Source organism: Ambystoma mexicanum, chromosome 8 (genome assembly GCF_040938575.1).
Source record: "Ambystoma mexicanum isolate Mex_15411 chromosome 8, UKY_AmexF1_1, whole genome shotgun sequence".
Classification (NCBI taxonomy): Eukaryota; Metazoa; Chordata; class Amphibia; order Caudata; family Ambystomatidae; genus Ambystoma; species Ambystoma mexicanum.
Window position 1 is genome coordinate 1,024,370,811 of NC_090929.1, and position 14,620 is coordinate 1,024,385,430.

A 14,620-nucleotide genomic window follows, 5' to 3' on the forward strand; every position below is an offset into this window, starting at 1 on the left:
GATGTCTTCTGTGGAGTGGTAATGCAGTTTGTGTGTGTTCAGTAGTGAACAAACGATACATGCAGTAGTTTGCAGGTCGCAGCACTGGAATAGTAGTGAATTCTGTAGGTAAGGATCGAGTTAGATTTTCAGAGATGTTGGTAAAGTTAGGTGCATGGTTAGAGCTACGAGGATCCCTTGCTATTTGAGTACCGGGGCTATATAGGTGAGGCTTGAAATGGATGGTTAGAGCTATTCACAGCACTGGTAAAGTAGGAGGTATGTATCAAACTCATGGCAGATCTTTAGATTATTCAGATGTCCACCTTGGTTTTGAAATGGTTTATTCTTTTCCCATATATCTTTATTCGCTAAATAGGTCCACATGCATGCCTCTACTGAGGTTCGAGACCTTAGCCCACAGGTGATTTGTGTGGAATGTCCATTCACTATACAGCCTCTTGCTCTGCTTCCCTTGTTTAAAATGTGTACGGATGCCTTGCCCTGTCTGCAATTAAGCTGCTGTGCTTCAAGGGTTAGCAGGACTCAATCCTTGTACAGACCCTGTACTTCTATTCAGAACATGGCTCTGGATGTTAAACACCCCAATGATATGTCACACGCCTCGGTGCTGTTCAGCTCAAGCGTCAGTTTTCTGTGTATTTCTGCTGGTTACCATGGGGACTCTGTTGCTTAGCAAACAAAGAGGGTGATCGTAACGAATACATATTTATAGCACTGTCCTCACTAATACATTGATTTCAGAAGACTTTGGTAGTACTTTATACCTGTGTGTATCGTGGCTGCTTATGCATTTGTTTTTAATGGTTTTGTGCTTCTAACGATTTTGTTACTTTTTTTATTCTCCCAACCTGTTGTTTCCCTGCATAGGTCTGTGACCAGTGATGAAGGATCCATGAATGCGTTCACAGGAAGAGGGTCACCTGGTAGGAGTCAAAAGATTAAAGTCTGTACCACACCTTCATCTGGTCATGCTGCATCTGTGAAGGACGCAAGCAGCAGCTTGGCTGTTACAGACCCTACCCGGCCTGGCGCCACCCCCAAAACCATCTCCTCCTCCTCCTCCTACCTACCTACCGCTACACTTAAAGCTAACAAGAAAACCAAAGGGCTTATTGACGGCCTGACTAAGTTTTTCACTCCATCACCCGATGGTCGCAGATTTCGTGGTGAAATCGTAGACTTCTCCAGCCACTACCGACAGAGGAAAGAGGTCTCACAGAATGAGTCGCTCATATCTAATGTGTTGACTCCTGGCACCATCCAAAAGCTAGTCTCCCCTCAGCTTCCTCTGCCATCCCCTAACCCTCTGCCTGATCAGAGCCCCTCTTCTCAAAAATCCAGTACCTCCACCTCCCCTCAAAGTTCATCCAGCCCGTCGAGCGCACCCTCCTTCAGCAGCTTGCCTGGTAACAGCCAGCTGAAGGGACTCTTTGATGGACTTTCTCATATTTATACCACTCAGGGACAGTCTCGACAAAAGGGACACCCGAGCTATGCACCGCCGAAGCGTTTGCGCCGCACAACAGAATTATCTTCCTCCTCAAATTCTCACGCCCTTTTCTTTGGAAAAAAAGATATTAGAAGTAGGTTAATGGCTCGCCCTTCAGCCTCTGGGTGGGCGGCCATGGCAAGAGGCCGTACATTTAAAGCCATCGCTCACTTCAAGCGAACAACGTTTCTTAAAAAGCACAGGATGCTAGGCAGATTAAAGTGTAAAGTGACCCTTCTGAAGGGGTCTCCCTCTCCAGGGAAGGGGAGCTTGGCAGACGGAAGGATTAAACCTGATCAGGATGATGGTAAGCAAAGGCCAAAGCCCAAACAAATCTGCGACCCGTCAAAAAAGGAAAAAAAAGTCAAGCTCTTTCGTCACGTTAGGACTTAGCTTTTTTCTTTTGCTCCTACTTCACCTTCGTGTGGAAGCAAAGACACTTTGACCTTTTCTCTAATGCTAACTAAACCTCCAAATAAATGTACCTTTTCCAACTAATACCTCTCAACTTTGTTTTTGTTACTTTGCATCTGTAGTGGCTGTAGGACTCTCCTCCCCAAGCCCCCCAAACCATGCCTTCATAACATTGCTTATGGCTTTTGTAGTATCGCATGAGTAGCCCCTTTCATTTTCCCCTTACTCTTTCCGGTAGTATTGCCGGGCCTGAATGTGCTGTCTGTGCTTACCGTTCTAGAGTCATCCACATTGCCACTCTCCGTTCTCCCGTTTGCTCCATTGCTTTTCCATGACAAGTTCATCCTGCTCTGACCTCAGCCAGCTTGATCTGTCCCCTTCTATGTGTTGATCTGGAATGGAAATGCTTTGTTTGCAAGACATGTTTATTTTTAAATGTTTGCGGAATGGTGGTTCTAGTGTTATACTTGGCTGTCAGTAATGACATGCGCAGTGGAGGCAGCTTTTTAAAGGCATGAGGTGCGAGTCCAACGTTTCTGCTAGGGCAAGTCCCGGATAATCTAAAGTGGGCTTGGATTCTTTTTTCCCCATCGTTCACCAGGGGCAGCTGTACAAGAAGGGGTCTTTCTGATATGACTGCTTATGCAGATCTGTGACGCTGCATTCACCCTTCCCAATCCCTGTGGTGCTGATGATGTTAAGGGCCAATGTAACATCTGGGATAAGGTATTGGGCAAAGCAGCAGAAGGCTTGAACTCTGCATTGCTTTGATTGGATGTACATTTAAAGGGTTATTACTGAGTGTGAATCTGATTGGCATCTGGTGTCATTTCATGCGAGATGTGGTTTTATAACGTGCATATCATATCTAAATGATTAAATAGATGTAACTGTTCTGTTAACTAGCACTATGACTGTGAACTGTGCAATTAGAGGTATGTTTTAACTGTTCATTTTATTGTATTCGCCACCCATAGTGAAACATCACTGGCACTTATCTGTATTTGTGTGCCCCCAGTGACTCAACTCTGACAATCGTTCATGCAAATAAGTATACTTCCCCACAATACAACGCCTAGGAGTTGCTTGTACGTTTCTTACTTATCACATATGTCTGTATTCCTTCAATTTCAAGCCAAAGAGAAATGTCATGCCTCACCTTTGTTTGTGGGTGTCTGTTCCAGCTGCACCACGTCTCATAATTACTAATCCCTTTATACAGCTAAAGGGGTTCCTTGCTCCATCCAAGCATCTCCAAGTCATTACTACACCACTTAATAATCGCTCCCTGGACTGCCCTGCCTGAACCACCCCATAATGTTCTTTTCTTCACAAACGCACCCCAGATAAATGTAGATATGACTGAACAGGTCCCTGCACTCACCCATTTATGCAAGTAATACCTTTTGGTGATGATGAACTCCTGTGTCTGCTTGGCATTGGAGTGCTTCCAGCTTTGACTTTATTTCACCACCATGTTTGTGCATTTAAGACGCCAATGCTCCCCTGGTGGCTAGGCTCTGTCTTCCCAACAGACACCAGCTGAGAGGGACTGTCATAGTTGTGCATTACAATCTTTGTATTGCAGATGTCTGGTGGTTTTTACTGCAAGGCTCAGGCCATAAGCAAACATTCCTTCTTGATGGAAGCAGTTTTTTATTCTGTTGACACTGTTTCTACTGAGAAATGAAGTCGGGGTTCCCGGTCCTTGCCGATTTAGCAAAAGACTGACACTACCATGGTTTGTCTCACTGGTCCATGCAATGTATTGGGATATTTGCAGCCTGACTTTCAAAGGACAAGGAGAGGTTCATTCGTCGCTGGCGGCCTTGTTATCTTCCGTCCAGAAAACCCTCTTTAGTATCTTGCTCATCAACAGTTCACTTAGGTAGCACATCCACACAGTGAAGTAAAACATGAACATGTCGTACTAGCCTGTTGTGGCAAAAAAGCCTGCTCTCAACTCTTGGTCAATGTCTGATGCTACTCTGAAGTAGCTGCCATTTGACTGCCTACACTGCAAAGTCATTTGTGTATAACCACAAGTATTTGGATGCACAAGAGAGCTGTTTTGATCCACTTTGTCTGGAAATGGAGCTGCTGGTACTTTTAAGGCAGACTGCTCCTTGAAAGTCAAGCAATGGCAAAGTCTTCAGTCCTGCTGGGGGAATCTCCGGGCCTAACTGGAGTTGGACTACGGATTTTATTATTACTGGTGCTCACTGTTCCATCTGTCCTTTGCAGCTATCTCCTTTGCCTCATGCCATATCATTGCCCTGTAAGTGACATACATAATTTAACCCAGCGTGCTTCAACTTGGAGAGTCCTGCTACATCTTTATTGCCCAGTCCCCTTCAGTTAGCTTGTCAGGTATTTTTCCGGGCCCCAACAATGGTCCAATGCTTGAATAGGCTGCATTGGACTGGTTTGGGTACTGACCTCTTTTCCAAGATAACCTCTGGTTCTCCAGCATGGGGTCTGGCATGGATTCACATGCTCATGAATATTCCCCGTCGTCAGGCTGGGAATCCTCGGTAAAGAAAAAACCAGTATCAGTTTCGTTTCTGATCTGTCTTTCGTAGTAATAACCAATCACTGGTCTCTGCGTCATACTGACCACAGCCAATGACTGCCCTCTACCTAAGCACCGCCTCTGGCAGCCATCTTCAGATTTTTACCGCACGTTCATGTGTTGGGATCCTCGTGCTATTGCTCTCGAGCGTTAGTGCTTTTTTCGCGCTTTTTCACAAAAAAAAAACTTCGATTCTTTCGGTCAAAAGAGCCTCAAGCTCCACCGATCCTACATCCGATCAACGGGGACCCGTGTCGGATTCATCTGTGCCCCTCAAGGGTGAAGATTTCGTCGAGCTACGCTTCGGAGGACTCCAGAAGCTTCTCAGGCCCGGTCTCGGAGATGGCCCAGGAGAAGGGAAGCTCGACGCCCGGAAAGCTGTTCAGGGTCTGCCCTGGATGCCAGCTGCAGAACGTCTTCAAGGAGGACGAACACTCTTTCTGCCTTTACTGCCTTCATGAGGACAAGACGCACGTGGAGAAGGACTGTGCGTTTTGCGGCAACATGTCGGAACGGACCATGAAGGACCGCCATCAACGTCTCGCCAACTGGCTGGAGGGTAAGAGCCCGTCTGGCGAGAAGAAGAAGAAATCCGAGCGGTCTTCTAAGACCTTTGAGGGCGCCCCGGCGACGGGGGCCCAACATAAGGCCAAGCACCGCGAGTCCGCTGGCACCGGGAGCGCCGAACGGTCGGGCTCTACGGGCGCCAGGCAGGGCGCACCCTCCCCGGCACCATCAACCACGAGCCAACGCTCTGGGTCGGGTAAGAGGAAGGCCGAGCACCCGGCGAAGCTCCTGGAGAGGCCTCGGTCAAGCTCTAAGGCAGAGGAGGAGCGTGGCAGTGCCCCCTCCCTCAAGGATAAGGCGGTGAGCGCACCTAAGGTGGTGAAGGGCTTGATCCATCCGACCAAGCCCTCTATCGAAACGGTCGCGGCGGCCCTGGCTCAGCCTGTGGTGGCTACACCAGTGGTGGCGACCTCAGGGCCCAGAATCTCCCTGCCTCCGCGGAGGGAGTCTTCCTTTGTGCCCATCGATAGGACCCCCGTGAAACCCTCCGTGGGGAAGAAGGGGGGGGCAGGGCGTCGTCGTAGATTCGGCCTCAACCTCAGAAGAGGAGCTGATCGAGGTCTTAAGCCACGGCCTAGGAGTGGAAGAAGGCCAGCCCGCCGGAATGGACCCCGACGCAGGTGACGACGACGACATCGTCGAGGATACTGACGGGGCCCCTGCTCGCCCGTCGGATTCCCCTCTGCCAGCGCCGCAAGACAACTCGGCGGCCATTTTGTTGGCCATACAGTCCTTATGCTCCGAGATAAGGACGAGGCTACCGTTACCGACGGAGGAACCTCTCCCGTCGGGGGATCCAGAACCGGGACCTTCTGGTGTTCCCCCTACCAAGAAAAGAAGGATCCATCCACCACCTCCTTTTCAACCGTCGCGCCCCGTCCAGCCCTCCTCCCCGTCCACCCGAGGGGATGATACGGGGACTGACACGGCAGCGACGGGTACGGACGACGAGGCATACGACGAGGATTTTCCGTCGTCGCCTCCCACCAGGGCTTCTCCGCCCGACGAGATCGGATCTTTCCACTCCATGATCTCCAGGGCTTCCGAGCTTTTCCAACTCTGCCCTGAGGAGAAGAAAAAGGAAGGCTTCCTTTATCAGCGGCGCGAGGCCAAGAGGAAGACGGTCCTCGCAGTGCCTCTGTTGGACGACATTTGGGATGAGGGCCTTTCCCTCCTCAAGAACCCTTCCACGACGCCAGCTAGAAGAGACCGGTACGAGAAAAAGTACCGGGTCCCGGACACGGCCCCCCCTATGCCTCCGGGCGCAGCCTACCCCGGACTCCGTCGTCTCCGCGGCAGCCAGGAAGAAAGCGGGGGGGGGGTGCGGCCTCCACATCAACTTCCCTGCCGGACGGCGAGGGAAAGAAATTGGATGCTATGGGACGTAGAGTCATCTCGTCGGCAGCGACGACGATTAAAGCGGCCAACGCCTTGGCTATCGTGGCCCGCTACGACAGGGAGCTCTGGTACAAGATAGCTCCCCTGCTGGATTTTCTGCCGGACGACAAGAGGGCGGAGGCCCTTGAGATCCTGCAGGAAGGTGAGGTGGCGTCGGACCACGCCATCACCGTGGCGACGGACATCGCCGACACTGGGTTCCGCCAGCTGGGCAACGGCGTTTGCCTTCGACGTCGTGGATGGCTCAAAGCTACAGACTTTCGGCAGGACGTCCAGACCAGAGTCCTGGACATGCCCTTCGACGGGAACAACCTGTTTGGGAAGACAGTGGACGATTCCCTTCAGGCCATCAAGGCGGATACTGAGACGGCCAGGGCCCTTGGAGTCCTGCAGCAACGACGAACGCCCTTTCGGAGCGGCGGAGGCAAGGGCGCCTCCAAAGGTTCCGGCGGCGGTTTCGCTTCCTACCGTCAAGCGGCCCGCTCGTCGTCGCAAGAGGCCTACAGAGGACGAGGCAAGTCTAGCGGACCCCGCCGTCGTCGCCAAGGAGGTCAAGGCGGCAAGGCCGCGTCCAAGCAGGATTGAACCGGCCGTGGGGTCGGGCCCCCACCGAAGCACCCCGGTGGGAGGCCGGCTGGCGGGCTTCGTCAGCGTGTGGGAGTCCATCTCCACCGACCGTTGGGTGCTGGACGCCCTGGCCCGGGGCCACGCGCTCGAGTTTCAAAGAAGGTGCCCGCGCGTCCCCCCCGTGGCCAGGAAAGAACTTCACGTCCCTCAACTTCTCCTGGAGGTAAAGGCGATGCTCAGAAAGGGCGCCATCGAACTCGTCCCAAAGAGGCTTCGGGGCTCCGGAGTCTACTCGCGATACTTCCTCGTGAAGAAGAAGACGGGAGGATGGCGCCCCATCCTAGACCTGCGACGTCTGAACAAGTTCATCAAGGCGCAGAAGTTCCGGATGGTCACCCTCCAGCACGTCCTGGGTCAGCTGGAGGAAGGAGACTTCCTATCGTCGTTGGATTTGGAGGATGCCTACTTCCACATTCCCATCCTAAAGGGGCACCGAAAATTCCTCAGATTCGTGGTCCAAGGGCGTCATTACCAGTTCAAAGCCCTTCCCTTCGGACTACGGTCGGCACCCAGGGTATTCACCAAGTGCCTCGCACCGGTGGCGGCGCAGCTGCGCCGCGAGGGGATTCACGTCTACCCTACCTGGACGACTGGCTCATCCGCGCCAAGACGAGGGAGCTCGCCGTGGTCCACACGGCAAGGACCGTCCAACTCCTCACAGACCTGGGATTCTCCGTGAACTACGCCAAATCCCACCTGGTGCCCGCGCAAGTCGCACTGTTTCTGGGAGCGAGGCTCGACACAGTGTCCCTTCTGGCCTCCCCGTCGGAGGAGAGGACCAGGACCATCTTGGGCAAGGTGCAACGGATGTTGGTGGCCGACGCGGCCAAGGTGAGGTCCATCAAGTCCCTCCTCGGGATGATGTCTTCCTGCATCTACCTCATTCCCATGTGCAGGCTCCGGATGCGCCCGTTGCAAGAATTCCTGGATGCGCGCTGGATCCAGACGACGGGCAGCTTCGAGGAAAGGATCAAGCTCGACGAGAGTTTCCGACGAGCGATACGGTGGTGGGGCACCCGCGCGCATCTGACGGCGGGCATGGACTTCCAGACCCCAGCCCACCAGGAGACTGTGACCACGGATGCCTCCCTGGAAGGGTGGGGAGCGCACACCGAAAATCTGCACGCAAGGGGACTCTGGCTCCCGACGGAGAAGTCCCTGCATATCAACATCCTGGAGCTCCGTGCAGTGTTTTGGGCCCTCAGGTCCTTCCTTCCGTCCCTCAAGGGCAAGGTGGTGAGGATCTTCACCGACAACACCACCACCATGTTTTACATCAGGAAACAGGGCGGAACCAGGTCCCCAGCGCTGTCCAAGGAGGCGCAGGACCTGTGGCATTGGGCCGTCGCCCAAGGGATTTTTCTGGTGCCGTTTCATCTGGCAGGGATAAAAAACACCATCGCCGACTCACTCAGCAGGGAGCTGCGCTCGTGCCACGAGTGGGAACTACGGCAGGATCTGGTGGATCGCCTCTTCCGACGGTGGGGCACACCCCAGATCGACCTGTTCGCGACCGCAACGAACACCAAGTGCCGGAGGTTCGCCAGCAGGTTTCCCCAGAACAGGAGCATGGGCGATGCTTTCTCGTTCCCCTGGGAGGGCCTGTTCCTCTACGCGTTCCCTCCCTTGCCTCTGCTAATCCGGCTCATCAACCAGCTCAAGAGGTCACGATGCAGGATGATCCTCGTCGCACCTGCGTGGCCGAGGCAGATATGGTTCCCGGACCTTCTGGACTTGTCAGCGTCCCCTCCGATCAAGCTGCCGGCGGACGCGGATCTACTCTCCAGGGAAGGAGGCGCCATCCTCCACCACGACCCGAAGTCGCTGAACTTGCAGGCCTGGCTCCTGCAGCGCTAGAGTTTGGAGGATACGACATACCGGCCGATTGCAGAGAGGTTCTTGCAAAGGCCAGGGCGTCCTCGACTCTTAAATGCTACGGACACAAATGGAAGAGGTTCTCTGTCTGGTGCCACGCACAGAAGATTAACCCTCTACGGATTACGGCTCCCCAAGTACTGCCGTACCTGCTGACGCTGGCCAAAGCTGGTCTGGCACACGCGTCCATCAAGATTCATCTTGCTGCGATCTCCCGATACACCAGAACCACGGGGCGGACGTCCTTGTGGTCTCATCGTCTGGTGAAAGAGTTCATGAAGGGACTGTTCAGATCGTTCCCGCCGGTGAAGGCCCCGGCCCCGGCGTGGGAGCTCAACGTGGTGCTGACCAAGCTCATGGCACCTCCGTTCGAGCCTCTGCACTCGGCCCCGTTGAAGTTTCTATCGTGGAAAACATCTTTTCTTGTGGCCATCACCTCCGCACGACGAGTGGGAGAGGTCCAGGCCCTTTCCTGCAAGGCCCCGTACTTGACTTTCCACGACATGAGGGTAGTGCTCAGGACGCACCCCTCCTTCATGCCCAAGGTGCCGTCGGACTTCCATCTCAACGAACCCTTGGTGTTGCCTGTGTTCTTCCCGTCGCCTTCGTCGCCGGCTGAGAGGACTTTGCACTCGCTGGATGTGGCTAGAGCGCTGAAGTTCTACGTAGACCGCACGAAGTGTTTTCGGAAGACGTCACAACTCTTTGTGAACTTTGGACCTGTCAATCAGGGGAAGGCTCTCTCGAAGGCTTCCATTTCCAGATGGCTCTCCGGCTGTATCATGTACTGTCATCGGTTGGCAAACCGACCGCTGCCTGGCCGTCCGAGAGCCCATTCCACCAGAGCGATCGCAGCTACCACGGCGTTCCTATCTGGTGTGCCCCTGCTGGACATATGCAGGGCTGCTACGTGGAGGTCGACGCACACCTTCACGAAATTCTACTGCGTCGACCGGGATTCCAGGGAGGAGTCCAGGGTCGGCCAAGCAGTGCTGCGCAACCTGTTCGCCTGAGGTGAGCCTGGTGAGGAGGTAAGATGCTTAATGTTGAGTTTATGTGATGCTTAATGTTGAGCCTTTGCCACCTCCCGTGGTTGTGCATGTGTGTACTGCTATGTATTCTTTATTCATGAGCATGTGAATCCATGCCAGACCCCATGCTGGAGAAGGAACAAGTTACTTACCTGTAACTGTTGTTCTCCAGCATGGGTCTGGCATGGATTCACATGCGAACCCTCCCGCCTACCCCTCTGCGGCTCTTCACTTGGTCATACTGCCACTTCACGTGCTTCCAAATCTGAAGATGGCTGCCAGAGGCGGTGCTTAGGTAGAGGGCAGTCATTGGCTGTGGTCAGTATGACGCAGAGACCAGTGATTGGTTATTACTACGAAAGACAGATCAGAAACGAAACTGATACTGGTTTTTTCTTTACCGAGGATTCCCAGCCTGACGACGGGGAATATTCATGAGCATGTGAATCCATGCCAGACCCATGCTGGAGAACAACAGTTACAGGTAAGTAACTTGTTCCTTACACATCTATGGGCTTCTTTGATACCGTACGAAGTGTTCCCATGCTCTGAGGCGCAAAATCACCTGATTATCCTCGGAGCAAAATTCCTCAGTGCAGTTTAAACCCCTATCCCTTACAATTAAACTTGTTTTGTGAAGACCACTCTGGCTCCTAAAAATGTGGAGACCTAGCTATTTATTTTTTTCACTGACCCGAAAGCCAAGAAGACCCAATCGCCTTCCATGTCTTTTTGTAGCTCTTGGCAGCATATAAATGCTGAGAAGTCTTCAACTCTTCAAACCCACTTTATTGAACAAGTAAAGCAGTCAAAATGCCTGTGCTATTCAGTTTTAAAACACTAAAATATACTAAACAAATGTATATAGTCTGAATCGGTTCTTTAATTACCTAGCTGAGTGATAACATTGCAAAATTGTAACGAAATGAAAGCACCAGTACAATGTCTACAGATTGAAATAGAATACATTATTTTACATTTTATTTTGTTGCTTTATTTAGTTTCAAGTAATTGTACTTGAAACATGCAACCAGGTAATGCTCCAGGGCAACTTTTAATTGGCTTCCTCCTAGTCTGGAAGGTTCGAGCAATGCAATCAGGATGCCATGATTCTAAGCACTTCCTCCACCTACTTGACTGCATTCTGCATACAAGACAAAACTGCATGTGCTTTCAATCAAGGTAAGCACCATATTATGGGAAATACCCAGGCACTTTCATAATCAGTTTGACAATACATAAAGGATGTGGCGTCCACGCTTTTTTGGTGCAACTATCTACGAATTTGGTAACAGTAGATATGGATGATGTTTTAAATACTGGAAAAACAATGTCAGGGAAACTTGTGCAAGCAGCTGATACGATGAACCAAATCAATGACTGCTCCGCTCAGCTGATGAATGTGAAAGTGACTTCTCATAACAGCGCCTCATATGCAGAACCTAAAACTGGAGAAAGGCAAATTATGTCTGCCCCCTTATCAATAACAGGCGAGAAGAATGAAGACAACGACCCAGAAGTGGGTGATAATCTGTAGCCAGCAAAGAAATTACACTTAAACTCTCCCGGTTCAAGCGAGAGACCTTTGATACATTAAATGAAAGGCATTGCAACAGTAAAATAACACCGCAAAAATCTCGAATATTCCCCTGAAACATCTACAATGACCCGGAAGATAAAAGCAGAGTTGGCGAAGCGCAACTGGCAATCGAACTACGATCAACACTCTAAACAACATCTGAATATGTGATTGCCAATTCTCTGAAAACATAAGACGCATGGCACCCCTTTCACTGGACGTAACCGAAATCAAGGATTTGATGACTAATATTGAAAAACAGAATGCAATATTTGAGCCCTATACTACCAAAGAAATGAGCACTCCAGAAGCAACACTTACATCAACCCCCTTGCCACAACTGGCCACAGACACGTCTAGACTACTAACACCTAAACTAAAAGTAGAACAAAACCCCATACAAGATTCTGAGGATTTGGACAATCCCCTATCACATCCTCGAAATCCAGCAGCTATGAATTTGCAACAATAGGGGGAGAAAGACAAATGCTGACGCTTGCCGCCCCCTGAAATAGAACGTGAAACAATTCCAACGTTGATGCTTGAGCTAAAAAACATTCGTATGGCAGCTTCAACACATGCATTAATTCAATTTCTAAAATTGTATGAGGCAATTAGCGAATCAATAAAAGACCAAGCAACTTTATTAGCTATGATTCACACAAAGCAAATGTTCTGTGAATCCTTCATTACTAAAATTGAATCAAGACTGGATGTGCAAGCAGAAACATCAGTCTTTGGCAAGCGATATGGTTTGACATTGCTTGTAGTGACAGAGCGAACAAGGCATTAATGATGACGACCATGATGCAAATGCTTAATGACAAACATAAGTGCCAATGCAACAACAGAAATCAGTATCTCAACAATTATAGCCCAAAACAGGACAATCTGATAGTTGGCACAACACAAGAACAAAGGACCGAACCAAGGACATCACCAAACGTAGTACTGAGTGGCGTCAGACATGAAAACAAAAAGAAACAAAATGCCATTGGCACAACCAAAAAAGACAATTCCACTCGAATCCCAAAAACCCTAAAAGAAAAGGATATACAAATTCAGGGCACCCAACAAGTAGTTCCATCTTCATCCATACTCCCTCAAGGGACGGAAACCTTTCTGAGATTTGATCAAGCAAAATTTCGATTGATAACCTACAGGTAAACCACAGAAAGGGAAAAAGAAAGAAAGGCCCTGCAGCTCAAAAGCCAATCAAGCATCCGAAAAGAGGATCTAGAGCATTTTTGAGAAACTCTACGATACCAACACAAAGGAGCCCCTTAAAACGCCATAAAACGGCAAAAAAGATGCCCACACAGAAAGGCCAACAAAACGAGAAACAGAAACCTGGTCAGAATACAACTCAACAAAGCTTGTTACCAAATGAAGAAACTCTAGACCAAGAAATTCTAATGAATCTCTCAACATACACGGAAGTAGAGACGACAACATGTGAGAAAGTAGCACCCTACGATGTGGATGACTCCCTCATCGTAGTCGACGAATACATAGGACATAGACAAATATTGAAAGGAGCAAAGTATCCTGCAAAACCATCACAGACGACTAATTAGTGATTATTAGTACGGTCTATAGCACCATCTCAGACACATCGACTTAAGAACATTCGACCCATCTGGATGAAAGATGGAATGGAGATTATTCAACAAACTCTACAGAATCAATAACAAAATGACTTCAGCTACCAATATTCCAAAATCCCTGATGTAAGGAGCAGAACAACAAAATAAAGCAGAAACGGATACAAACAGTGAACGACTGACTTATTGTGAATCAAACAAACGTTCTTCGACTAATGAATGGCATCCTGCAGTTAAAAAAGATCAAATCTGATGATATAAAATGAGTTGAATTCTTTCACGCGCAAAAAACAGACTAAGCCTGGATTCAATTTAAAACCTCACCCACGCTTGAAAAGGTGATGGACAACAAAAAAACGTTAATTAAATTGGGATTTAATTGTACCCGACTGGACAAAAACAAAGCTGGTGAACATGACACCTACGCCCAACAAATTGGAATTAATTTTCCTAATACTTAAAAATCCATGTCCCCGGGCTACTACCAGGATCAATATAGTGATGAAGACATAACTCCACAAGCAACCAGTCTCATGGAAACTTCGTTCCGAAACAGAAAATTGTCACAAACCTATCGACCTATTCACAGAGAGGATGATGTCCATGAATTTAGCACAAATATACTGAGAGCGCACATCAGTAACAACTAATCGTACCTCAAGATACAAGACTAAGACTCTGTTTGTGGAACTCCAGAGGATCAGGTAACTTATTAAGTGAAGAAAATGTCTTGAGTCAACATCACATTATTTGCCTCCAAGAGACTTGGCTCCATCAGTCCCCCACTTGTGATGGAAATGGTGCCTGCATAAACCCTGCTATAAAATCTACCAAGGGACGACATTTGGCAGGCTTCTTGACGCTGGTCAAGATAGATGGCACAATGGAAGTTATACAGAATACTAATCCGAACAATCGGTTGCAATATACCATCATTGAATATAAAATACCCGGGCAGTTCACGAGGAACAAGGAAAGAAAGAACACCTTATTGAAAAAACTTGGGATTGTTAATATCTACTGGTTTCCGATAGCGATCAACTCTGATCTTTTCATTGACTCAGCATTGACCTCCATTGGTGATATCTGTAATGACTACAGGGATTTTGATCTAATGGTGTGTGGAGATTTCAACTTTCATCTGTTCGATAAAAAAGGACAGACGATTGAAATAAGGAAACTCCCAATACGAGCACACACTTGGACCAAAGAAATGGAGAAAAGACAAATTATATTAATCAATGGCCATAGGTCCAAAGATATTCCGTCCAAACCAACATGGTTGGGAGGTTTGACATGTGCACATCTGGAATACATGTACACTTCTAAAGACATCAGATGCGGTCTTTAAATACTCCTACATCCTGTCCCCTCCATACTTGTAGGACATTCCGTCCTTTGGGACGGGACCGGAGCACTTTTTTCCAAAAAGCATAAAAAATTGAAAATGTTTGTCCTTCT

At 49.5% G+C, this 14,620-nt stretch overlaps 1 protein-coding gene across 2 annotated transcripts in view; it reads left to right on the forward strand.

Moving 5' to 3' along the window:
• Window positions 1-14,620, forward strand: part of KAT6B (lysine acetyltransferase 6B) — a 1,467,124-nt gene that overhangs the window by 641,173 nt on the left and 811,331 nt on the right. For both annotated transcript variants that reach the window (XM_069610967.1, XM_069610966.1), the window contains exon 7: window positions 871-926. In XM_069610967.1, the coding sequence (XP_069467068.1) occupies window positions 871-926 (56 nt within the window). The remainder of the gene's footprint in view (window positions 1-870; window positions 927-14,620) is intronic.